Source organism: Sebastes fasciatus, chromosome 19 (assembly GCF_043250625.1).
Source record: "Sebastes fasciatus isolate fSebFas1 chromosome 19, fSebFas1.pri, whole genome shotgun sequence".
In the NCBI taxonomy this organism is placed as follows: Eukaryota; Metazoa; Chordata; class Actinopteri; order Perciformes; family Sebastidae; genus Sebastes; species Sebastes fasciatus.
The window spans coordinates 3341870-3368001 of record NC_133813.1 but is presented as its reverse complement, the minus strand read 5'-3'; the positions used below and the strand labels follow the sequence as shown (position 1 = coordinate 3368001).

General features: G+C 36.8%; 2 protein-coding genes across 2 annotated transcripts; both read right to left on the bottom strand.

The window, feature by feature from the left end:
* Nucleotides 1-11: 11 nt before the first annotated feature.
* Nucleotides 12-17604, bottom strand: hip1r (huntingtin interacting protein 1 related). The gene is made up of 33 exons (XM_074618066.1): nt 17125-17604; nt 16773-16836; nt 15273-15415; nt 15119-15175; nt 14861-14941; nt 14704-14780; nt 14571-14632; nt 14317-14457; nt 13862-13919; nt 13696-13771; nt 13148-13276; nt 12949-13071; nt 11852-12035; nt 11674-11762; nt 10573-10689; nt 10373-10474; nt 9571-9765; nt 8800-8910; nt 8526-8720; nt 8269-8416; nt 7248-7334; nt 7061-7168; nt 6835-6971; nt 4722-4832; nt 4567-4625; nt 4452-4482; nt 4305-4367; nt 4005-4105; nt 3808-3913; nt 2718-2841; nt 2467-2528; nt 1624-2382; nt 12-1254 (listed from the first exon to the last, which is right to left on the bottom strand). Exons 1-33 carry the CDS (start codon nt 17203-17205, stop codon nt 1216-1218), a joined length of 4020 nt encoding a protein of 1339 aa, XP_074474167.1. The 5' UTR covers nt 17206-17604; the 3' UTR covers nt 12-1215.
* On the bottom strand, nt 17503-25663 carry ccdc62 (coiled-coil domain containing 62). Its single transcript, XM_074618067.1, has 13 exons — nt 25087-25663; nt 24947-24987; nt 24172-24315; nt 23121-23313; nt 22684-22850; nt 22135-22236; nt 21867-22038; nt 21552-21653; nt 20481-20569; nt 19648-19748; nt 19392-19551; nt 18139-18357; nt 17503-18008 (listed from the first exon to the last, which is right to left on the bottom strand). Exons 1-13 carry the CDS (start codon nt 25154-25156, stop codon nt 17955-17957), a joined length of 1614 nt encoding a protein of 537 aa, XP_074474168.1. The 5' UTR covers nt 25157-25663; the 3' UTR covers nt 17503-17954.
* Between the last annotated feature and the right edge of the window lie 469 nt (nt 25664-26132).

Below are 26132 nucleotides of genomic sequence, written 5' to 3'. Positions count from 1 at the left end.
GACAGATGAGGTCGCTGTGAGAATATATTACAGCATGCAGAGAAAAGTACTGCATTAAACACCTAGTTTGAATAAAAGCATGGAAGTATTATGTGCAAAATGTAATTAAAGTTAAAGTATTGATTGTGCAGTATGTTCCCACTATTATATCTGATGTATATCATACATCCTGTCTCATAACTCAGGAAGATTATGATTAAAATGATGTGAATAATGGCACAAATGTTTTGCAGAAATCAGAGGAAAAATACAGCTTTAATCTGCCTCAGATAATTTTATGATTTTTAATAAATCAACTCGTTATACAACTATGGAGGATGAAACCAGCCAAAATAAAAAATAAATGAATATATAAATAAATTACTCAATAAGTAAATAAATATGTCATTAAATGTAGAAAATTTTTTTTAAAAATGTAGCCATTAATAAATTGATAAAATTATCTACTCTTGTATATTTTTATGTATTTTTGTATTTATTTTTTAATTAATAATTACTTTATATATTTGCATTTTTTTTAACTTTTTTTTTAATTTGTATTTATTTTTAAATGTATGCATTTATTCACATTTATTTATTTTGGCAAAATTTCCCCTCTGCATTTCACCCTTTATATATTTCCCCAAACTTATTTATTTCTGTATTCTTTTATTTACACATTTCTGCCTCATTATGCAAATGAGGGGGCTGTCACTCAACAAAAATAAACATATATATAGATTTTAAATATTAAATTTCAAATATTTAAAAATGTATATAATTAATACAAATAAATACATAGATAAATAAAAGGGAAAATTAAACAGAAAGTAAGTAAATAAGGGAATTAATACAAAGATAAATAAATAAAGAAGCAAATTGAAACAGAACTATTCCATTTATTTTTAATATTATTTTTGCTGCATTTAATGATATTTATTTATTTATCAAGTCATTTATTTATTTATTAATTTATTTTTTGTTTTGACAGGTTCCGTCCTCCATATACAACAGCAATTATTAACATAATACAGGCTTCAGTATGATTACAAAAATAAGTTGGAAAATATTCATTTTTAATTTAACTGACAACAATTTTTCTGTGAAGATCCTATAACCTTTTTTTTTTTTACAAAACCAGAGATGAAATTAGATTAAAATCAGTGTTTTTAGCAGATTAAAGTTATATTTCCAGTGATTGTTGAGTAAAACTTCGGATTCTTCTTCAGTCAGGCTTTAAGAAGATTCTCCTGTTCCAGTTTCACCTCGTCTGAACTGTAATTAAAAAAAGAAAAGAGTCGTTTATATAAATACCATCTACTCAAATTATCATCTTATTAAAGGGCAGGTCCATCTGCTGTCTTTTATTTTATTTTTCAAATGGAAACGCCCATTCAGCCATGACAAAAGACAAGTGACGTAGGTTACCAAAGTAAGCTACTCAAAACTAATCAATCAGGTTATGAATAATGTGAACGCTAGCACTAGCTGAGTCAACGTTAGCTGTGCTAAGTTTGGAAATAACACCACTGGGAAGCTACAGAATGATATAAAAACCTCAAGAAAAAATAATAGACCCTCCCTTTAAGTATATATGATGATGAACATCCAGCTCTAGCAGCAGAAGGGTTTTTCAGCACTTACCGCACTCTTCAGCAAGTTCCCAGATTTGGTAAAGATGTTGGATCTCCTCGTGGCCGGTTTGATGGCCTCGGTGTTGTTCTGCGGGGTCGCCTGGGGCAGGGTCGCCTGGGGCGGAGACGGCGAGGGAGAACGGGGGAGGCCAGAGGTTTGTGTCGAGGGCTGTGACGCCGAGTAAGACTGAGGGGTTAAGTGCGTTTGGGTTGGGTTTGGGGTATAAGGCTGAGTTGGAGGCTGGGAGGGTGCGTAGGTTTGAGACGGGGTGTAGGTTTGAGACGGGGTGTAGGTTGTAGTCGGAGAGTAGGTTTGAGACGGGGTGTAAGTTTGAGACGGGGTGTAGGATTGGGAAGGGGCATTGGATTGGGAAGGGGTGTAGGTTGTAGACGGGGTGTAGCTTTGGGCCTGTGTGTAGGTGTGTGTTGGTGTGTACGACTGAGGTGTGTACGGCTGAGGTGTGTACGACTGAGGCGCCGAGAAGGACTGTGTTGGCGTTTGCGCCGGTGCAAACGGATTGTTCGGTGCGAACGGATTGCTCGGTTCAAAGCTCTGGGTGTTCAGGCATGGCTGCGTCTGCGAGTACGACTGAGGTACTGGCGTGGAGTCGAGCAGAGTGGGCGGCGGCGGCGGTGGGAAGCTATCGGCTCCGTCCTCTGTGTCAGCGGCGGCGGGCCCGGAGGCGTCGAGCTCGTAGTGCCTCTTCCTCAGCTCCCCCAGACGGACTCGCTCCTGCTCCAGCTGGCTCTCCAGCTGCAGCACCTTCACCTGAGAGATCCAGAGGACACGACGTCGTCAGCTACTTGTGATCAACAGGAAATAAACAAGATGATAAATGTTGTAAAGACTCACCTGAGCTTCCATCTCCTCTGTTTTCAGTTTGATCAGAGACAATCCAGAGAAGTCCATCATACCTGTAAAGACATCACAGTTAAAGCTCGATGAACGGAGATGTCAGTCGCTCCAGACTGAAATATTTCAACAACTATTAGATTGTAATTTTGTGCCGACATTCATGATCCCCAGTGGATGAATCCTACTGAATTTGGTGCGCCACCAGCGCGCCAATTCAGTGAAACATCTCCCTCAGCGCCTTCTCTCACCTTGGTCGGAGATCTGCTGCTGCCCGTGTTTGGTGGAGGTGACGACCACAGCAGCCATGTCGTTTACATGCCGCGAGGCGTGCTTCAGCGTCGTCAGCTTCTTGTTGTTGCGGTCGGCCTTCACCTGAAACCATTGCGAGTCACAGCAGAATATTTAATGATGCACCACAAGGGTGGCCAGCATTTCTCCCCCAAAACACATTGCTTCACATTTGTTTCTTTATTTATTTATCTTTGTATTCCCTTATTTATTTACTCTTCTGTTTAATTTTCCATTTTATTTATTTATGTATAGCTAGCATATAGTCGTGCACCCTGACCCCATGATGACACACATTGAGTGACAGCCCCCTCATTTGCATAATGAAGCAGAAATGCATAAAGAAATGCATAAAGAAAAGAATACATAAATAAATAAGTTTAGGGATGGGGAAATAAGGGGTTAAATGAAAAGGGAAAATCGTGCATAAATAAATAAATAAATGTATAAATAAAAACATACATTTAAAAATAAATATAAAATAAATATAAAATAAGTGTAAAATAAATCAATAAATAAAAAATAAATGCAAAAATAAATAAATAACTTATGTATTTATATATTTACATTTATTATATATTTAATCTTAAATGAATGTATTCATTATGTATTAATGCATTTATTTACTTATTTACTTCTACACTTTTTCCCTTTGCATTTTACCCCTTATTTATTTCCCTAAACTTATTTATTTCTGTATTCTTTTCTTTATACACTTATTTATGCATTTCTGCCTCATTATGCAAATGAGGGGGCTGTCACTCAACAAAAAAAAATACACAAATAAACAAAAGGGAAAATTAAACAGAGGATTAAATAAATAAGGGAATTAATACAAAGATGTATAAATAAAGCAGCAAATTAAAACAGAAATATCAATTTATGTCACAGTTTATTACATTTATTTTTAATATTATTTTTTATACATTTAATGACATTAATTCATTTATCGAGTTTTATTCATTTATTTTTGATTTTGGCAGGTTCCGTCCTCCATATTATGGAAGCAAAATAGACCAAAATCTCAAAATGGACCAGTGTATGAAATACCTTTGAGGCAGCAACTAGATGAGCCGTGCTCGCGGCGATCTCATGTGAACACGCGATGAGCTCCTCGTATCGTCCATTTTCACCCACAACCCGGTCAGCTGAGTCTCTGACGGCAGAGAGGTGAAGAACAAGTTCATTATATGGTTTGATATTCAGGACGTATAACTAATAATATATGTGTGTGTTTGGATACTTACAGCAGCTGCGTGGCGCCCCAGCCCACAGCTTTGGAGGCAGAGATGAGTCCTTCGGTCCAGCGAGAATTTTTGGCATAAAACTCCGTAACAGACGCTGCACCCTACAGGAAGAACAAGTACAAACGGGTCACTGAACTGTGGTTTCTGCTCCTTATTTGTGTGATTCTTTGTGGAGAAACGTTACAGATCTGTCGATAAACTCAACTCATCGATTAGTCAACAAAATCGTTTGAGTGTTAGTCGACTAAGGATTTATTTGGTGTAGAACAGCCCTAGTTATCTGAACTTCAGGTGACTCACCCGGCCTCCTTCCACGATGTCTTTCTGTAGGTCGGTAGACGCCGTCACCAGCATGTGAACAGCCTGGAGAGGAAAGAAAACACTGAGTATTAAATGAACCAGAGGAGTTCACAGAGATGTATTTTAAAAAGTAGACAGACTTCTCACCTTCATCAGGTCTGAACAGGATCCCAGGATGCTGAGAGGAAACATTAAAAATACCATCACACAGATTTCAGGTAAGAGAGTGACGCAGAGAAGCTTAAATTTGATAAAGCATTACCTCTGGTTGACCTCCAGCTTGACGCCAGAAGTGTCTCTCTTTGCCTGACTCAGTATCTCCTGAGAAATAAACATTTATAATAGAAATATTAAGTATCACCAGGTGTGTGTGTGTGTGTGTGTGTGTCAGGTGTATCTGTCGTGATGTGTCCTTACCTCCATTCGCAGCACGGCCTCTTCGATGGCGGTCGACGTGGCGATCATCTCTTTGTCCACCATGTATCCCAGCTCCTCCTTCAGCACATCCTGTCCTTTAGGACGCAGATCCTAAACATGATGAAAGTACACATCAGAAATACTGCAGCAAGTACTGAGTCGGGTACCTGTGGAAAACTTTATAACAGGCAGTGGTCAAAAGTAACTGTATTTTTCAGATTTTTTACGGAATTTTTTTCAGACTTTTTTTTCCCAAAGTTTTTCAGACTTTGTTTTTACGGAAATTTTTTGAAACTTTTTTTTCCAAACATTTTTCAGACTTTTTTTTCAGACTTTTTTTTCCAACATTTTTTCAGACTTTTTTACGGACATTTTTTCAAACTTTTTTTTCCCAACAATTTTTCAGACTTTTTTTTCCAACATTTTTCAAACTTTTTTTTTTCCAGACTTTTTTTTCCAACAATTTTCAGACTTTTTTTTTACGGAAATTTTTTTAGACTTTTTTTTTATGGAATTTTTTTTAAACTTTTTTTTCCAAGCATTTTTTCAGACTTTTTTTTCCAACATTTTTCAAACTTTTTTATTTACGGACATTTTTTCAGGCTTTTTTTCCCCAAAATTTTTCAAACTACATACATTTTTCCAGACTTTTTTTTCCAACATTTTTCATACTTTTTTTATGGAAATTCTTTCAGATTTTTTTTCCAACATTTTTCAAACTTTTTTATTTACAGACATTTTTTTCCCCAAAATTTTTCAGACTTATTTTTCCAAAATTATTCAGACTTTTTTTTTTACGGAAATTTTTTCAGACTTTTTTTTCCGGACATTTTTATCAGACTTTTTTTTTTACGGACATTTTTTCTACAACATTTTTTCAGACTTTTTTTTACGGACATTTTTTAAAACATTTTTTTACGGACATTTTTTAAAACTTTTTTTTCCCAACATTTTTCTAACTTTTTTTTTTACGGACATTTTTTCAGTCTTTTTTTCCCCAAAACTTTTCAGACTTTTCTTTTACGGAAATTTTTTCAGATTTTTTTTTCCAACATTTTTCAGACTTTTTTTCCAACATTTTTCAGACTTTTTTTTACGGAAATTTTTTCAGACTTTTTTTTACGGAATTTTTTTAAACTTTTTTTTCCCAACATTTTTCAGACTTTTTTTTTTTTCCCAACATTTTTTCAGACTTTTTTTCCCAACATTTTTCAGACTTTTTTTCAGACTTTTTTTTTTACGGATTTTCTTTCCGATTTTTTCCCCCAACATTTTTCAGACTTTTTTCCAACATTTTTCAGACTTTTTTTTACGGGCATATTTTCAGACTTTTTTTTCCCAACATTTTTTCAGACTTTTTTTTACGGACATTTTTTTAAACTTTTTTTTCCCAACATTTTTCAGACTTTTTTTTTTTTCCCAACATTTTTTCAGACTTTTTTTCCCAACATTTTTCAGACTTTTTTTCAGACTTTTTTTTTTACGGATTTTCTTTCCGATTTCTTTCCCAACATTTTTCAGACTTTTTTCCAACATTTTTCAGACTTTTTTTTACGGGCATATTTTCAGACTTTTTTTTCCCAACATTTTTTCAGACTTTTTTTTACGGACATTTTTTTAAACTTTTTTTTCCCAACATTTTTCAGACTTTATTTTTTTTACTTCTGATTTGAAGCTATATAAAAATAAATTGAATTGAATTGAATTGAATATACTATACTTTTTACTCCACTACATTTAATTAACAGCTTTAGTTACTTTGCAGATTCAGATTATTAATACAAAATATAATCAACTAATTAATAATGATGTATTATTACAGGTTAAAATAAGAATTTATTGATCCCTGGGGGTGAAATTCACAAGCTACCAAACAGTATATAAAGTACTATACTATATTATATACTATACTGTTAAACTATAATAGTAAAAAAAAAAAGGTATAAAAATTATATAATTAAATTTTAAAAATCATTAGCTGTGGGTGAAATAAACATAAGAGAGGAAAAACCTGCTAATAAGTTACACTAAGATGTAAACATTATACTGTACCTAGTAAACTTCAGTACATTTATCTCAAAGCTGTAGACTCTAAAGGTAAAAAGTGTGTCACCTGTCCCAGAGCGAGGATGCGTTGGACGGTGTGGCGCACCGCGGACGGATCTGCTCTCGGTAAATTGGCCTGAATCTTCAGATCCTTCAAGAACTGAAGGCAGTTATTCGCACAGTCCCGACAGGTGTCAGTTAAACCTGAATGTGAGACAAAGAAACAGGAAGTGAGTTTATAATGTATTTAGTATTTATATCTAACAGCCACAGTGTGAATGTGAGTCTCTTACGGTCGGCCTGGTCGGTCGGAGCAGTGTGAGACGTCGCTGCTCCGTTGACGATGGTGTCAGCGGCGAGGTGGGAGAACTGGGTGACCGCTCTCAACAAACCGCTGGCGTCTAAAAACGACAGAGAGGAACGTTAGATGAACTCATCATCTAACTTTACTTCATCTCTCCAGACCTGAACACAACTCACCGTTCCTGTTTCCCAGGTAGACCACGTGGCTCTGCTGCATTTTATCGATAGAACCCAGAGTGATTTCAGCCCGATTCACCAAATAATCTGAAAAACACAAATGTTGCTGGTATGAAAAACACCTTATTTAACCTCCCCTATTTAGCATTTATAAGCAGTATATAAACTATTAATAAATAGTTTATAACACACTATATAGTAAAAATATTTTAACTCCCCACTTTCTTCATAGGAGACGTTATAATTGTTGAAAATACTTTATAACAATAAAAATGTCCTTATATCTGCGTAGAACTACATTATAATGTGTTATTAATCATTTATTAAATGTTTATATAGTGCTTTTAAATAATCAGTTGAGAGGGTTTAAATTAAGATTTGTCAAGTTAAGGACTAACTTTATTAATTGTATAATGTATTATCAACATAATAACCAATCATTTAAAGTAATTTAACAATAATAATAATAATAACATTAATAATCATAAATAACAACAATAATGACAATATTACTACTAATAATAATAATAACAAAATAATAATCAAAATAATTAATATAAAAATGTGATAAATAAATAAATTTCTCAAATGTCTGCTTTTCTGTTTTATATCATTGTAATAATAATAATACAAATAAATAACAACAACAATAATAATAATCATATCAATAATAGTAATAATAATATAATAAAATAACATAAAAAACGATACATAAATGATAAATAATAATAAATAAATAAATAAATAAGTTTCTCAAATGTCTGCTTTTCTATTTTAAATCATTGTAAATTGAATAAATTTGACTATTGGTTTTCTATCTTTCTATCTTTGCTAGTTTTTCTTATATTGTGGATTTTACCTCTTGTTACTCAGACAAAATAAACCTATTTATTGACGTCAACCTGGGCATTTTTCACTCCTTTCCAACATTTTAAGCTGATGATAAAAATAATTGTTATTTACAGCCCCAGTATTGAGTAAATTCAGTGTAATGAACAAGAAGAAATGACAGAGGTATTACCAGGTGAGCTGGTGCAGCTGACGTGTATGGGGTCGTCCAGTTTGGCCACAGCGTCCAGTATGATGCCCTCAGCCTCCACCACGGCACACTGCAGCAGACAGAACTGCTCGTCCTGCAGCTTCTGGGCCAGCTCGCCTTCACGACAGGCCTGACGTAACACACACACATAAACTCATCAGTAACTCTGAAACTCACAACAGCTTCACTATGCAGCTGTAGTGTGTGTGTGTGTGTGTGTGTGTGTGTGAGCGCAGCACCTGTTGCTGTAGCTGAGAGTGGAGGCTTCCCAGCTCCATGCTGCTCCGCTGCCTCTCCTGCTCCAGGGAGTTCTGGTGGAGCTGAGCCTGCTGCCGGAGGGAGTTCAGCTCGGCCTCCTGGTCCCTCATGGAGCGCAGCAGCGCCTCCCTCTCCGCCTGCATCCCTGCTAGTGAGCTGCTCATCTGGCTGCCACTCTGACGATCAAAACATGCATCAATGAGTTTTTTTTTTTTTTCACTTGAAGACGATGTGAGAAACTAGAACTATTCCTACCATCTCTTTGCTGTGCAGGGCGCTGTTTACACGATTCAGCTCTGCTCGAGTCGAGTCCAGCTCTCGTCTCAGCCGGTCGATCTCCAACTTCTGCTCTGCGTTGATGGCAAGCTGTTTGGAAAGGAAAGTTTTATTTGTATAGCACCTTTAAACAACGAGGTAATTCAAAGGGCTTTAAATAAGACATAAAAAGTAGAGCTGCCCCCTCTTAGTCGATTAGTCGACTAATCGGTCGTTTTGGTCTTAGTCGACTAAGATTTCTTGAGTGAATTAGTCATTTATTTATGCTTTTTTCATGCTGGATGACTTATTTCTAAGAAACTTATGAGCACATCTCTGGTAAACACAAGATTTAAAGTGGTGCTATTGTGTGATTCTTTGTGGAGTTTTACAAATCTGCCGTTTAAATCAACTAATCAACTCCCTACTTGTATGAAATGTGACGTAAAAAGACACATAAATAAAATAGAAAATAAAAAATAGGCACAAATTTTATTAAAGTGCATAAACAGGAAAATAAAAATGACTGCAAAGCTACCTGGCAGTGAGAAATATAGTCCCAAACTTAATTAAAAATGGCAGTGGTACATAGGAACGTTTTTGATTTAACACAACAGAGTGGGAGCAGAGTTGGTTCCAGATATATGGAGCATAAAAGACCTGAACCAGACAGATCTGAGAGGTCTGGACGGTTCATAAAATAGACAGGAACTGTTGACTGCATGTGTTGGATGCTTTAAGACATTATATTTCTCTGTCCTGAGCCGGTACCTGCTGCTGTAGCTGAGCTCTCAGAGCCTCCAGCTCTCGGAGGAGCCGGTCTCTCTCCAGGTCCAGGGAGCCCTGCTGCTGCTGGGCCTGCTGTCTCAGCGAGGACACCTCGGCCTCTTTCTCTCTGACGGAGCGAAGCAGAACATCTCGCTCCGCCTGCAGGGCCATTAGGCTGCTGCTCACATGAGATCCCTCCTGAAGAAAACACAAATATGTACGTAAATAAAAACTAAGCCTCCAGATAAGATGACTCACTGGATAAAGCTGCACTTTACTGTGGGAAAGCACTGTAGAGACATTTAAACCTTTAATAACAGTGCTGATACCGACATCAACATTATGCCTTTTTTTGGGAAATATAAACATGTTCTCCCACAAATCTTTTTAATAATATTATGGTTATTAATATTAATAAATAATAATAATAATAATAAATAACAACAACAACAACAACAATAATGGCAATATTACTTACTACTACTAATAATAATAATAATAAAATAATAATTAAAATAATTAATATAAAAATGATAAATACAAAATAAATACAGAAATAAATAAATACAGAAATAATATAAGTTTCTCAAATGTCTGCTTTTCTGTTTTATATCAACGTAATAAATAATCAGAAACACACACATTTTGCATGGACAATGGACTCTTTTGCATGCGTAAATCACATACCCATCATGGTGTGTTAGTGGCCCTTTGATTTAAGTTTCCGGCCACTACAACTAAGCCCTGGCATCTTTAATGCACTAATGGTGCACTAATGAAAGTTAGTTTTATTGTTCAGTCTCACCTTGTCTTTATTCTCCAGAGTGCTGCGAAGGAGAGCCAGCTCGGCTCTTTGCTCCAGTAGTTCTGTGTTCAGGTGCTGAACCTGCTGCTGCTGCTGATTCATCTGATCGGGAGAAAGGAGACACCTAATCAATATACACCACCACACTAAACTTCCTCTAGTGGAAGAAGATGACATCAAGAACCGTCTGAAGTTCTCACCGCGTTTCTTTGCTCCTGTCTTAGATTTTCCAGCTCATTTTCCAGCTGCTGTTTCTTTCTCAGCAGGTCGTCTTGACCGTATTGTGAACCCGACAGCAACTTCACTGTTTCTGCGTTCTGCACAAACACACAGAAAATATCTCAGAGTCACTAAAAGAACTCACTTTAAATAACTGGACATTTTGAGGAATACAGTAAGCTTTCTTCTGTCATTAAACGTAACAAAAATAATATTAACAATAACATAAATTGATATTTCTGTTTTAATTGGCTTCATTATTTATTTATCTTTGTATTAATTCCCTTTTTAATTTACTCTTCTGTTTAATTTTCCCTTTTATTTATTTATGTATATATGATGACACGTTGAGTGACAGCCCCCTCATTTGCATGAGGCAGAAATGCATAAAGAAATGTAAAAATAAATGTGTAATGAAAAGAATAAATGAATAAATAAATAAATGTAAAATAAATGTAAAATAAATGCAAAAATAAATAAATTTGAAAAATATAAAAAATAAATGCATGGATAAATAAAATGGAAAATTAAACAGAAGAGGAAATAAATAAGGAAATTAGTACAAAGATAAATAAACCAATAAATTAGAAAAGTATAAAAAAAAAGCATGGATAAAATTAAAAAGAGCAGTAAATAAATAAGGGAATTAATACAACGATAAAATATTAAATAAATTAGAAAAGTATTGAAAATAAATGCATTGATAAAATTAAACAGAACAGTAAATAAATAAGGGAATTAATACAAAGATAAATAAATAAAGATGCAAATTAAAACAGAAATATCAATTAATGTCACATTTTATCAATTAATTAATGGCTACATTTATTTTCAATATAATTTTTGCTACATTTAATGACGTATATATTTATTTATTTATTTATCGAGTCATTTATTTATTCATTCATTCATGTTTTTTGTTTTGGCAGGTTCCGTCCTCCATATACAACAGCCTCATAATCAATCAATAAAATAAAAATTGAGTGAGTATATCAACAAAAATTAACCCAGTGTATTTTCTACTCAGGTTTTACTCAAAATAATATTACAGCATAATAAAAAATAACAGCTATTCAGCCTACCTTCTTCATTAAGCCAGCGTGACTGGTGATGAGCTCAGCGTGTCTCTCTTTGAGTTGAGTGAAACGAATCTCTGCTGCCTGAGCTCTGTCTGTGTGGAGACGACAGGATGAAGAGGACACACAGTTGAGACTCAGCTACACTCGTATATTTCACCTGGATATAAATCTGTTTACTCACTGTCTGCCTCCTTGAATCCGATCTGAGCCCCGACGTTGGCGACGTTGGCACACCTCAAAGCTTCCACTTCCATCCGCATGTGTTCCTTCTCCATCATGGCCATCTGTTTGTGGGTGCGCTGCTCCTCGAGCTCGGCCTCCAGGCGATTCACCTGGCCCTTTAACTCGGTCAAACACCTATGAGCCTGAGGAAAGGTATGTTTCACCTTTATTAGTTTACACTGGAAACGTGTAGCAATCATACCCAAGACGTCACACAGCTACATGTTATACAGTATATGAGGTGCAGTACTATGGAGGACGGAACCTGCCAAAATCAATGAATAAATAAATAAATTACTTGATAAATGAATAAATGTCATTAAATGTAGCAAAAATAATATAAAAAATAAATGTAGCCATTAATTAATTGATAAAATTTGACATAAATTGATATTTCTGTTTTAATTTGGTTCTTTATTTATTTATTTATCTTTGTACTAACCCCCTTTTTATTTACTCTTATTTAAAATTTCCCTTTTATTTATTTTTATTATTTTTCAAATTTATCTTTGCACTTATTTTTATTATTTTTTTTATATTTATTTTTAAATGTATGTATTTATTTATGCATTTATTTATTTGTTTCGGCACAATTTTACCTTTTCATTTCCCCAAACTTTTTCCTTTTCTGTATTCTTTTTTTATACATTTATTTTATTATTATATTATTTTATTTTTATACATTTATTTTTACATTTCTTAATGCATTTTTGCCTCATTATGCAAATGAGGGGGCTGTCACTCATGTGGTCAGGGTGCGTGAGTATATGCTAGCTAGCTATACATAAATAAATACAAAGGAAAATTAAACAGAGGAGTAAATAAATAAGGGAATTAATATGAAGATAAATAAATAAATAAGCAAATTAAAACAGAAATATCAATTAATGTCACATTTTATCAATGAATTAATGGCTACATTTATTTTTAATATTATCTTTGCTATATTTAATGACATTTATTTATTTATCGAGTCATTTATTTATTCACTTATTTTTTATTTTGGCAGATTCCGTCCTCTATAGAGGACATGTCCAATGTGACCAACCAGCTTACCTCACTCTTGATGAGCTGTAGTTCTGGTTTGAGCACCTGCAGCTCTCTCTTCAGACTCTCATTCTCCGATCCTCTCTGGTCAACTGACACATCAGGTGCTCCCGTTTGGTTGAGCGAATAGTACTGTCATTAGAGAACAACGTTAGCCAAAGAAAAAGAGGTGAAAAACATTATTTATCTTTTGACTTCTTGCTTGTACCTGTGGCGCCTCCCTAAACTCTGGTCGCGGCTCCACTTCCTCTTCGTCAGGACGATCCTCGTTCGTCACTACCACCACCGGCCTTTTATATTCACCCCAAGCAGCGGCACGGAGGAAGTTTGGAGGAGCCTGATGTAATAAACAAAGTACATGTGAATGAGTGGTGGGATGTAACCAGTGTGCAAATCCAAGGTCTGAGAAGTGAAGCCAATGCTGAAGTGCCTTAAACCTGCATTCTTTCTAACAGCCAGCAGGGGGCGACTCCTCTGGTTGCAAAAAGAAGTCTGATTGTATAGAAGTCTATGAGAAAATGAGCCTACTTCTCTCTTGATTTATTTCCTCAGTAAACATTGTAAACATGAGTTTATGGTCTCAATCGCTAGTTTCAAGTCTTCTTCAACACAGCATGATGTTCATTTAGTAAATGATGGTCCCATTTAGAGTCAAATAGACCATAAAGCAGGGGATGCTTTGGGGCGTTTTCCTGATTATACTTACATACTTTTACTGAGGGAACACTTTTTCAGTGCAGGACTGAAGTTACTTACGTCGGGGAGATCTGGGATCTGGATGCGACTTTTAAAGAACTCCACTTCTCTGGCTCTGTTGAAGAACTGTGTGAGGCTGCAGAAGGAAACACATCCGTCACTTATTACAGAACCCGTAACAGGGATATAAATGTGTGTTTTTAACCTCATGATACTGACAACCAACCTGTTAAATAGATCTCGGAACCGCTCTCGATGTCCAAGAAGAACATCTGCAGCGATGCCTGTAAACCAGAGGATGTGATTATTAGGATTTAAAGGGTAACTTTGGTATTTTTCAACCATTTTTTTGTGTCTAACTGACTACGAAAGACAATAATTTCTGAAGTTGGTCCAGTACTGAGGAAGAGTGCTGTAGCTGCTGCTCACAGCTACAATTTAATCCTACTGGGGCAAGCTGATACCGTCATTTACATCCACTAAAAGTGCATGTTTTTGCCATGATAGGTTCTGATTGTTACTATAAGTGTCTGACAACATTATGGAAAGAGTCTCGCTAAAGAAGAAGTCTTGTTCTGAAATCTGGCGAGGTGACGTGTTGACAAATACCGAAGTTACCCTTTCATGATAACACTGTATGGTTTAAATGTATAGAAAAATACATATTTCTATGTCACTCACGGCTGTGAAGTTTGAACATCAGCATGACAGAGAAGTGGTAGAGGAAGCTGCAGTCCAGGATGAGCGGTATCAGAGGAGTCAGCCTGCACTGTCCAGCTGGAGTCGTAGATTTGGCGCCGTTGGCGTCCATCTGACGCAGAACTTTGAACAAGAAAAACATGAAATCAAAGACAAATTAAAGGAGAACAACACAACTAACACACTCTTGGTTTTGGTCTTTTCATAAAGAAAACATGAATATGCTGTGGACTCACCCGTCTCCTCAAACTTCAGCCCAGCGTCCCAGTAATCCATCAGTTCCTGTACCATATCTAACCTACAACACATTAAAACCACGTTAATGAAGCACATTTAACCACGTCTTAAATGACTCACTGAACAACTTACACTATGGTCGGGTCGTTTCCCGTCTCCCTCTCCACCGTCTCATCGCTGGCCTCCAGGTTACCCGGGATCACCTTGTGCTGTGGATTTAATCTTTAATTATCATTCTGTCACATGTCATTATATATATAAACCATAAAACTACATATTTATGTGTTACCTTTGCATGAAATTCCATCTTGAGCCAGAGGAATTTGGCAGACAGGGCAACAATGTGGCCGTATCGATCGTGCAAGTTTCCCTGGAATAAAAATAAAAAGTTGTCATTGATTTATTTGTTTGTTTATGTGAACAATATTAAGACACATTTTACTGCACAATGAGTACTTTTACTACTGGTACTTTAAGTACATTTTACTTAAGCAGGACTTTAACTTTTGATGGAGTATTTTCACATTGTTGTATTGTTGCTACTCACCCAGAGAATGCCCATGTCTTTAATGTTGCGGCAGTATCTGTGAGAATCTCTGACCGTCTGCAGGTTGAACAGAGCAGAGAGGAGGGAGATTACAAAGAGAAGAGGAAACAAGTTAACAAGTAAAGATTGAGGACATGTACGGATTCAAACTCACATTTCTGTGTCCGTCTCTGAGCACTTTGTGCAGCAGGTAGCAGAACTTCCAGCTGATCATGGAGTTGCTGGAGAGAGGCAGGTTGAGGACGTAGGACCAGAAGGTGGTGGCTCCGGTCTCCTTGTGTGTTCCCATGATGATATCTTCACAGCTGTCAAGGAAACTACTAATGCACACGGTGGTGGATATAAACCCACGTTATAGTGACCACCTTAATCCAACATTAGACTTTTGTTTTACATAAAGATGTCATTAACCTTCTGAGACCCACGGTAGACACATTTGTCTTTTTTTTAGGGGGGTACAGGGGGTCTTTAGGGGGAGATAGCAGGTCAACAATAGATGTCACATAGAAGTGGTGTACATCATCTGAAAGCTGAGAACCTGAATGCTCTAGGTCTCTAGTCTGATCCATCCATCCTCTGAATGCTCTAGGTCTCTAGTCTGATCCATCCATCCTCTGAATGCTCTAGGTCTCTAGTCTGATCCATCCATCCTCTGAATGCTCTAGGTCTCTAGTTTGATCCATCCATCCTCTGAATGCTCTAGGTCTCTAGTCTGATCCATCCATCCTCTGAATGCTCTAGGTCTCTAGTTTGATCCATCCATCCTCTGAATGCTCTAGGTCTCTAGTCTGATCCATCCATCCTCTGAATGCTCTAGGTCTCTAGTCTGATCCATCCATCCTCTGAATGCTCTAGGTCTCTAGTCTGATCCATCCATCCTCTGAATGCTCTAGGTCTCTAGTCTGATCCATCCATCCTCTGAATGTTCTAGGTCTCTAGTTTCATCCATCCATCCTCTGAATGCTCTAGGTCTCTAGTTTGTGGCTGTAAAGTTTCATGAGGCTGTGATTATCCTAGAGGTCACCACAGGTCATTTTATACAGTGAGGTCAATGAAATGTCTCCTATGGGGACTAACATCATCACACATGAATACAGTTGGGCTCATTGGATCCATAAGAGTCTCAGCTTTACAGTGATACCTAATGTATGTAATTCTAAGACTGTTTAGGGACCTCAGTATGCAGAAATATTCATATACACCATTTTAGAATAGGAGAAAATAACACATTTATACTGCATGTGATTATCATAAAGTGGGCATGTCTGTAAAGAGGAGACTCGTGGGTACCCATAGAACCCATTTTCATTCACATATCTTGAGGTCAGAGGTCAAGGGACCCCTTTGAAAATGACCATGACAGTTTCTCCTCTCCAAAATTTAACCTAACTTTGGAGCCTTATTTAGCCTCCACTGTATCTCTAAACCTGACCCTGCCTTTGGTCCAGACTGAAATATCTCCACAACTACTGGATGGATTAACATGAAATTTCCTTCAGACATTCAATGATCCCAGAGGATGAATCCTACTGACTTTGGTGATCCTCTGACTTTCCCTCTAGCGCCACCAGCAGGTCAAATCTTCACTCATCTAGTGTTTTGCAGCCCAGTAAATAATCCAAGTTGTCTTTTCTGTTAAATATCAAAAGGATACGGCGCACATATTTCTCTTTGGGTGGTGTTTCACCAGAGACGAGAGTTTTGCTGATGTTGTGGAGCTGAAACAAAAGAGGCTCGACTTCAGTTAAAGCAGCTCAACTTGCCTACAAGTCAACATCAGATTGCAGGAAATAGGTGAAACATTTAGATAAAAATCAAAACCACATAGTTGGATTTACCTCAACCAAGAGGCCAGAGAAGAAGCAACAATAAAAACATTTTTCTCGGTTTGATTTAGTAGAAGTCACCAAATGTTGGCCGAATTTACAAACTATAAAACAATATATGAAATAAACTAAACAGCCTCTCTGATGTGTAAAAGTTTGATTTTAATAATAAAAACGTACCTGTTGTTTACCGAACTGCTCTTTCTCCGCAGCCAAAGCCTTTTCCGTCTTATTGTCAGTTTTATTCTTGGTTTTGCTCATGTTGTTACTGGAACACCACACAAACTAAAAAGTCTATTATCCAGCTCCAGGTTCCAGGTTCCAGCTCCTCACCTGTGCTCTCGAGGTGCGTCTTTAAAACAAGAACAGGTGTGCCAAAAATAGTCCTCCTTCTTTAGTAGCTTCTTCACATGAAAACACCGCAGTCTTCCTTAAAACAAAGCTAAAACTACAAGTAAACAAAGCCGTTTCTCTCGTGCGTAAAAGCTCTCCAAATGCGTAAAAACGCACCAAATCAGTGCATTTAGTCACAGGTAATAAAACACCACTGACATGTAGTTTGCATATAAATATTTCTTTATAAAACAAGTTGTAAAGTGTAAAAACTATTAACAGCTATCGACATTTCCTCTTGAGTCACCTGGTGAATCTGAAGGCAGTGAAACTGGAAAGACAATACAAGGACTCAACACTCAACAGCCCTGTAGGACTGGTTTCACATCTCACCCACTTTACACAACACCGCCTTCACAAATAGGAAACAGGGCTTTATAAAACACACATGTATGCAGAGTAATGCACTGGCACCAAATTAAAAACAAGATTAAAAGGTATAAAAAGTTACTAATTCATGACATAAATGTATGTTTATGACTTCATTATTTCCCTGAGAGACAGTTCAACCTTCAGCTGTGTGCATACAGGTTCAGCTTCTGTAGACAAGTAACACTGATTTTGAAAACTTTGGTAAATACCACAAAAAAAATAAAAATAAAATCTGTCAGTGAATGTCAAACTGTCCAGGTCGAGTGTCGAGGGCAGGCTCTGGGTGGAGTTTCACTGGCCTGTTGGAGAAAAACAATAATAAAGCTGTTATGTCTTAACACACCCAAACTACAACTGAACATTTTACACCCTTGATGCCACACCTCATGAATACAAATGGAGAGAGAGAAGAGGTTGAAACTCCTCTACCTTGTATGTTGGGGTGGTTGTGTGGTGGTGGAGGTGGTGGAGGTGGTGGAGGGATGTCGGGCACTTGTGAGAGTTAAGAGGGTCAGTGGCCCCACAGCTCAGAGTAGGATTACTGTGTACAGAGGTGTGAGGTCTTGAGCTGCTGTGCTCTGAAGTAATGAGCTGCCTGGACTCATCCAACAGCTGCTGCAGAGAACAGCTGGACAGCGGATCATCCCCCTGGTGAGAGATGGAGAGAGGGGTTTTAAATGATCAGCTGTTAGGTAAAGGAATAGTTCAACATTTTGGGAAGTATTTGCCTTCTTGGATTGAGATGAGAAGTTTGATATCACTGTCATAATATATGAAGCTACAGCCAGCAGCTGGTTAGTTTAGCTTATCTTAGCAGACTGGAAACGGGGAAATTGATAGCCTGGCTTTAAAAAATGAATAAATAAATACAATTTTAAAAAATAATTATAATTTTAAAAAAAAAGCTAGTCTGGCTCTAATAAAATAAGATAAAATAAAATAAAATAAAAAGCTGGCCTGGCTCTAAAATTCTAATAATAACAATAACAATAACAATAACAATAATAATAATAACCTAGCCTGGCTCTAAAAAAATAAATAAATAAATAAAATAAAATAAAATAGAAATAAAAAATAAAAAACGATGGTCTGGCTCTAAAGAATCAAATCAAATCAAATCAAACAAAACAAAAAAACTAGCCTGGCTCTAAAATAATAATAATACAATTAAATACAAATAAATAAATAAAAAAGCTAGCCTGGCTTTAAAGAAGAATAAACAAATAAATATATAAAATAAAGCTCTAAAAATATAAATAAAATGAAATAGAAAAGTAAAAAAACTAGCCTGGCTCTATCCAAACCTAAAACAAAAATCCATGTACCAGCTCCTCCCGTAATCAACACGTTATATCTCAGTTGTTTAATTCATACAAAAAAAAAGAAAGACAATTCAAATGTTAATTAGTGAGTCTTAGAGGAGCTGGTAGTCAGATTTTGTTACCTTTAAGACAGAGTCAGGCTAGCTGTTTCCCATGTTTCTAGTCTTTATGCTAAGCTAAGCTAACTGGCTGTAGCTTCATATTTAACATAAAGACATTAGAGTGGCATCAATCTTTTTACTCTCCCTACAAGAAACCGAATAAGCACATTTCTTCATTTTAAAAGGATGAAATGAGTACTTTATCTTGATAAAAAAAATATGTCTCTGATGTATTAGTTTACTGTTCTTCATGTCTTACATCAATGGAGTGTGCAGAGAAGACTCCCAGGTCACCGTTGACTGTGGCTTGCAGACCGTCTGCTGGTGGAGAGGCAGCGTCATATAAAGGTCTTGAGCTCTTCACTCTGAGTGATGATGGTGACCGGCTGTCCAGACAGATGCATCTTAACTCGTCTGGACTGAGACACAAACAAGATTCAGATCAATACTACTCCTCTCTATTCCATTTAATACATGAACCAAGAGTGTGTGCTACATCACAACACACTACTCACCTGCCAGGTAACCCCCGACTGGTCTTCTCCTGCAGGGTTTCTCGAGCACTTTCCAGGTTCAGCTGCAGAAGCTGCAGGTCGTTACGCTGATTGTCACACACCTGGAAAACACACATGAACAGCATTATACTGTATGTTCATTCATTTACTTGTATTTCAGATTGTCAGATACAAAATGTCCAACGCTTAAAGACAAAAGTCAAAGTTAAAGGTCAGAGGTCAAGGAACCCCTTTGAAAATGGCCATGCCAGTTTTTCCTCGCCAAAATGTTGTGTTAGTTTAGAGCGTTATTTAACCTCCTTTGCGACAAGCTAGTATGACATGGTTGGTACCGATGGATTCCTTTGGTTTTTTAGTTGTATATGATACCAATAGCTTCACTCTAGCTTTAAAACTCAGCCCGCAGCAACCTAAAAATCGCAAGTTGCGTTAATCCGTTAAAGAAATTAGTGAAAAACAAATTTGCATTAACGTGTGTTAACTTTGACAACCCTAGATTTAGTAAAAAAAAATGTGATGGTGACAAACGTGACACAACTTCTTGTCCCTATCGAGTGCTTTAATGTACATGACAGTGACCCAGTAAAGAGACTGCAGGAGCTCTCGGAGGTATGCAGTCAAACCAGAAAGACGTTGACAGCAGTGTGAGCAGCAGGAATGTGGAGAGACTATAATCATCTAGCAACTGAAGAAGTGACTTATTGCAGCAGATGTTGTTAATTCAGAACTGTTTCTGGTTGCTAGCTCTCTTGTGAAGTTGAGGGAAAGTTTTTGGTGCATATGTTGGATATTTTTTTACATCCCTCTCTGTGAGACATCACATATCACTGTACCTGTCGCAGGCAGCGGAGCTCTGACATGGTGCGTTCCTGTTTGGATCGAGCCAGTTCCAGCAGCTCGTCTCTCCAGCTGTCTCCCTCCCCTGGTGACAAACATCAAAATGCCACAGTTATCTCGTATATCTTGTCTGAAAACGGCTACTGCACAGATCAAAATCAAGAGCCTGCAGAGATACCCCTTACCAAATAGAAGTTTATTCAAGTGTGCCATTAGTATACTTAATTTAAACTTAAAATAAGAGTATACTTTCTGTCTACTTTCCATGTACTTATTAGAGATATATTTAAGTATACGTAGCTTATAAAAATGTGTGAGAGTTTGTAAACGAATGTTTTGACATGAATATACTTCAATTTATCAAGAATTTTCTACGTTTTTGGATTCTCCATTTACCGTAGAGGCACGTGAGAATTTTTTATTTTTTTTTATCATCACAAAACATCAAGTCAAATAGCAAAAGTCTCTTTATGTAATACATAAATCATTGGCTAAATGCTATAAGTTAAAGTATACAAAGTGTACTTTCATAAACTAAAAAGTGAGCTTCAAGTATATACAGTAACTATTAAACTAACAATAAATCTATTCACTTGTAGTATAGTTCATATTATAGTTGCAGTACAAAATACCACTTAGATGTAAACTAGTTGTGTACTCAAAGTTTACTGTTCTTACACTTGAAGTACACTTAGAAGTATACTTTTATAAACTAAAAAGTGGGCCAATTTAGTCCCAATAAGTATTGAATTTGTACACATACAAGTGTACTACTAGTAAATTGATATTAGTATACTTACTACATAAAGTACACTTATATATTGCAGCTTGTGAGCAGCTGCCGTCTGCAGCGCTCTCCCTCAATACTGGACCAATTTCCAAAATTGTTGTCGCTATTAGTCAGACGCAAAAACATGTACAAATAGGTTGAAAAATACAGAAGTTGACCCTTAAAAATCTTAAGAAATAAATACATCAAATGGATAAATAAAATCCTGAAATAGAAATAGATATATCTTAATATTTCAACCAAAAAAAGAGGATGGATTTGGCGTGCTGTAGTTTACCTGACAAAGCCAGATCTCTGCGAAGCAGCTGGAGTTCCTGTTTGAGACGGATGATCTCTTCTCTCTGAGTGCTGCTCTGCGTTACCTGCTGCTGCAGCTCCTCTACAAGCACCGGAGACAATAAGACAACATGGCTGAAATGATTAGAAGCTTCCTGACAGTTTTGATCATTGCTGTCCTGAATGCCATTTTTTGGGCTTCAAAGCTTCAGTGAGAAATATTCAAAAACGCTTATTTATAATATTTTATTGCAGAGAAACCAGAAAATATTCACATTTAAGAAGCTGGAATCAGAGAACTTCTTTATTTGTGTACCTTTAAGGTGTGTGATCTCATGCCTGGCCTCTTTGTAGCGCCGTTTATTTTCCTCAGAGTCTCTCAGGAGTTTGCTGTCTCGTGAGCGACTCTCCGTTAGCGATGTCTCCAGATCTCGTAGGCGCCCTGTGAGGTCGACGACATGACCAGAGGCCTCGGTCACATCTTTGTCCTAATAATACAAAATACACAGATACAATTAATGGTAATGGTTATCCTATATTAGTATTTATGGCAGTTACAAAGAAATAATAGTCCACTAGTGTACCTTGAGTTTGAGCATGGAGCTCAGTTCTTCCTCCCTGACCTGCAGAGAGCCGACTTGAGTGGACAGAGCCATGACGGTGGAGTTCAGACTCTGGTTCGTCTCCTAAGAGACACCACAGACACTTAAACCGGGTTCTTAAAGATAGAGTGTACTGGTATCATATGGAACTAGAAAACCTAAGGATGTCATGTTAGCTTGTCAGGAAAGAGGCTAAATAACGCTCCAGAGTTGGGCTAAATTTTGGCGAGGAAAAACTGGCATGGCCATTTTCAAAGGGGTCCCTTGACCTCTGACCTCAAGATATGTAAAAATATTGGTTGAAAAAACAAGTATTGTGTGTCTGATATATTGGAAAAATATAGAATATCACCAGCCTTAACCTTTAACTATCACCAATAAAATAATCTGATAAATTTGATAAAGGTGAGTCTGGTTTATCAAAAGCACCAGCTCATCACACGGTGAACAGTCCTGGTGGTGCTATTCTTCTGCTTTATTTCCACAACGTGAGCAGATTTTTGTAAATATAAATGTGTATTCATATTTTACCTCAAAGTCTTGACATTTTTGGCTGACGTTGTGCTCTTTCTGTTCAAGCTCACAGAGCTGCTGATAGGCAACGCTGAGCTCCTTCTGGACCTCCAACTCCCTGGTTTCCACCACCCACACACGTTTAGTCAGGACTCTGATCACCTCGTTTCGCTTCTGCAGCTCATCTGCACGAACAACAACAAAAAAAAAACTGTCACAGACTGGAGCTCAAACATACAGGACTGGACGTATGTGCAGAGTTTGGTTTATTTTCATGTATGGGAAGGCAAATTTCCTAGGTAGAAGAAGAAGAAGAAGAAGAAGAACCAGCCCTGGATAAACATCTATTAATGCTTTATCATTCAGCATGATTTGCAGTTTTGATGCTAAAAGCTAGAGACAGTAAAAGAGGACTGCATCTGTATCAAATCAAATAAATATCTCTGTGTCCTCACCGTCCGAACGGGCACACCTCTGCTCCAAGGAGAGCACCCTCTGGCGGTCTTGTTCCCAGGCGTGAAGCTGCTTGTGATGGGAGGCAGCCATGGCGTTCAGCTCCCTGTCCCTGTCCTTCAGCTCAGCCATCAGCAGCTGCAGCTCCCTCCTCTGCCTCTGGATGGTGGAGCCACTCGGGTCATTCGCAGGAAACTTTTGAAAAGCACACAGAGAGACGGATAAAGCGAATGTCACCACAACACAGCCTATTTATAACATGCCCTAAAAGTAATTTATGAATGAACTGCTTTTTATTACAGCTGACTCCCAGGTGTCAGATATGGTGGAGGTTTGTGGAAACAATGCCCAAGCTAAATTATAAACAATGGACCTGGAGCTCCACGCAGAGTTGCAAAGTCTGCTTATTATCAGCGACTTTGGGCTTGTTTTCCTGAAAAGTTGTCCTTACAAATATTGGTAGTCGCAGGTTGCGTTTTTTTGGGCTTGTTTCTAAAGTGTAGATGTTTATTTGGGCTCCTGTCTCTCTCCTCTATACCTGTCTAATTTATCCTGTTGCAGCATCCGTACACAAAATTACAAGTTAAAAATGGATGTAAAAATGACATGAAACGTTCAACTTTGAGTTTATAACGAAAAATGTAAAGTTACAAGCTGAAAATGGATGCAAAAATGACATGAACCGTTCAGTTTCAAGTTTATAACGAGAAAAATGTAAAGTTACAAACAAAAAATGGTTGCAAAAATTACATGAAACGTTCAACTTTAAATTTATAACAAGAAAAATGTAAAGTTATAAGCTAAAATGGATGCAAAAATGCAATCTAATGCATGCAATCCAAAATAAATTCATATATATATATATATGAAGTGATCAAGTGGTCGCCTCTGTCTCATATTGTGGTAGGTAAGGTTGCTTGTTTTGGGCTTTTTGGGTCTTTTTTGGGGGGGGAAGGTGCTTCTTTTGGGCTTGTTTCTATAGACCTGGTTGATTGTTTCTCTTGTGAGATCTCGCAACACTGGCACCAATTCTGGGGCAATGTTTAATCTCACCTCTGTGTCCTGTGAGCTTGGGGGACAGAGGGTGTCTGCTGGGATGGGAGGTGTACTTTGGGCCCACTGTTTTGCCATGTTGTCCATCTTGAAGCTGCTTAGGACAGACGGTCGGCTATCATCCAGTGAAGCACCACCATTTCTCTGTATAAAGTGGCATATATCAGTCAATACCTGATATTTTCAGGTGGAATTTCATTCATTCATTCATTCATTTATTCTCACTGTGCAATATCATTTTCCACTTGTGCAATTTTGTTAATAGTCTGTTTATTGTCAATACTGTATATACTGCTTCTATTTTTATACTTCCTTCTATTTAAATGGTTCATATTTTGTTACACTTTGTTTAGATCTTTTTTTCTGTTAGCTGATGCTTCTTGTTTTTTGCACTTTATCCCCTTTGCTGCTGTACACTGCACATCTCCCCACTGCGGGACTAATAAAGGAATATCTGATCTTATCTTATCTTATGGATCCTAGATGCTAATGCAAAACATTCACTTGTACAATTAGCTTGAATATTTGTGTTTATGTTTTTGTTAACTCTTGCATGTTGACATCAGATGTAAAGTTAGAAATATGACATGCACTGAGTGCTTATTATCAGCTTTAATAGCTGTGTAATAAACGAATGGGTTTTTGAGTTCAGACAACAAGCTGTCACACAGGAGGAGGAAACACAGGCAGGGACTAATAAAGGAATATCTGATCTGATCTGATCTGATCCATGAATTGCATTTATAATTTGTATTTAACAGATAATGTCACAGACCTTTTTGACTGGAGTGCTGTGCCAGAGCTCAGCTGAAGTGTCTGGAAGTCAAAGTGGATGTTAGTGATAGTTAGAACATGTCAAACAACAGACTTTAATGTTGTTGTTGTTGTTGTTGGTAGAGACATGTGAATGTTTACCATGTGACCAGGCAGGAAACCAGGCTGAGGCTCTTCCAGATGAAGGTGAAAGTCTGTTCCCTTCATCCATCACATCATTAACAGCATCCCACTAAGCTTAAACCCATTTCCTCTGTGTTTCTCTCCAGCAGCTGTCTCAGTGTTGGCATCTTGTGAGCATCCTTTAGCATGCTAACTCAGCTAGCTTCAAAGGCTAATTTAAGTTATCTTAAAGCGGACTTACCGTCTCTAAACTTAACAAAACAGACTTAATAATGTGAGCACTTATCTACTTTAACAATTCGCTCAAAATCTCGTTTAAAATTCGTTTAATAATAATAAAAGTTTAGAGAAATGGCTAGCTAGCTAACGTTAGCTTCTTGGAGAACTTTTTTTGTGGGTCACGTCTAGAAGGTAACCAACGAGTTGTGGAAACTCTCGCGAGATGTGCAATGGTTGTTAGGCGTTGATTTCGAATAAGGGATAGGTCGTCGGGCAGCTAGTCTCGCGAGAGTTTTTCGCAATTTACGGGTTACCTTCTAGACACGCACACTACAACTTGCAGTCTTCTCCTACAACTTCTGCCTCAAAACTTGCTGGACTTTTACTCAAAGGCCCCGCCTAGTGGCGGATATGGAGGACAAAACCTGCCAAAATAATTAATAAAGAAAAAAAGAAAAAGAAAGAAAAAAAAGAAATAAAGAAAAAGAAAAATTACTTAAGTGCAACAGGAATAATGGAGAGAATTTAATCATTATTATTATTATTATTTTATTTTATTTTAGTTATTATTATTATTTGTATTTTTATTATTATTATTATTATTATAAATAATAATAATAATAATAATATTAATAATAATAATTTATATATTTTTAATCTATTTTATTTTTATTTTATTTTATTATTATTATTTTTTTATTATTATTTTACTTTATTTTATTTTATTTTTATTTATTTTATTTTAATTTAATTTTAATTTAATTTTTTTTATTTTTTTATTTCCTGCCAATCTAGTGCTCCACACTTCAGTCCAGTAGGTGGCGGTAATGCACCAATAAGCTGGA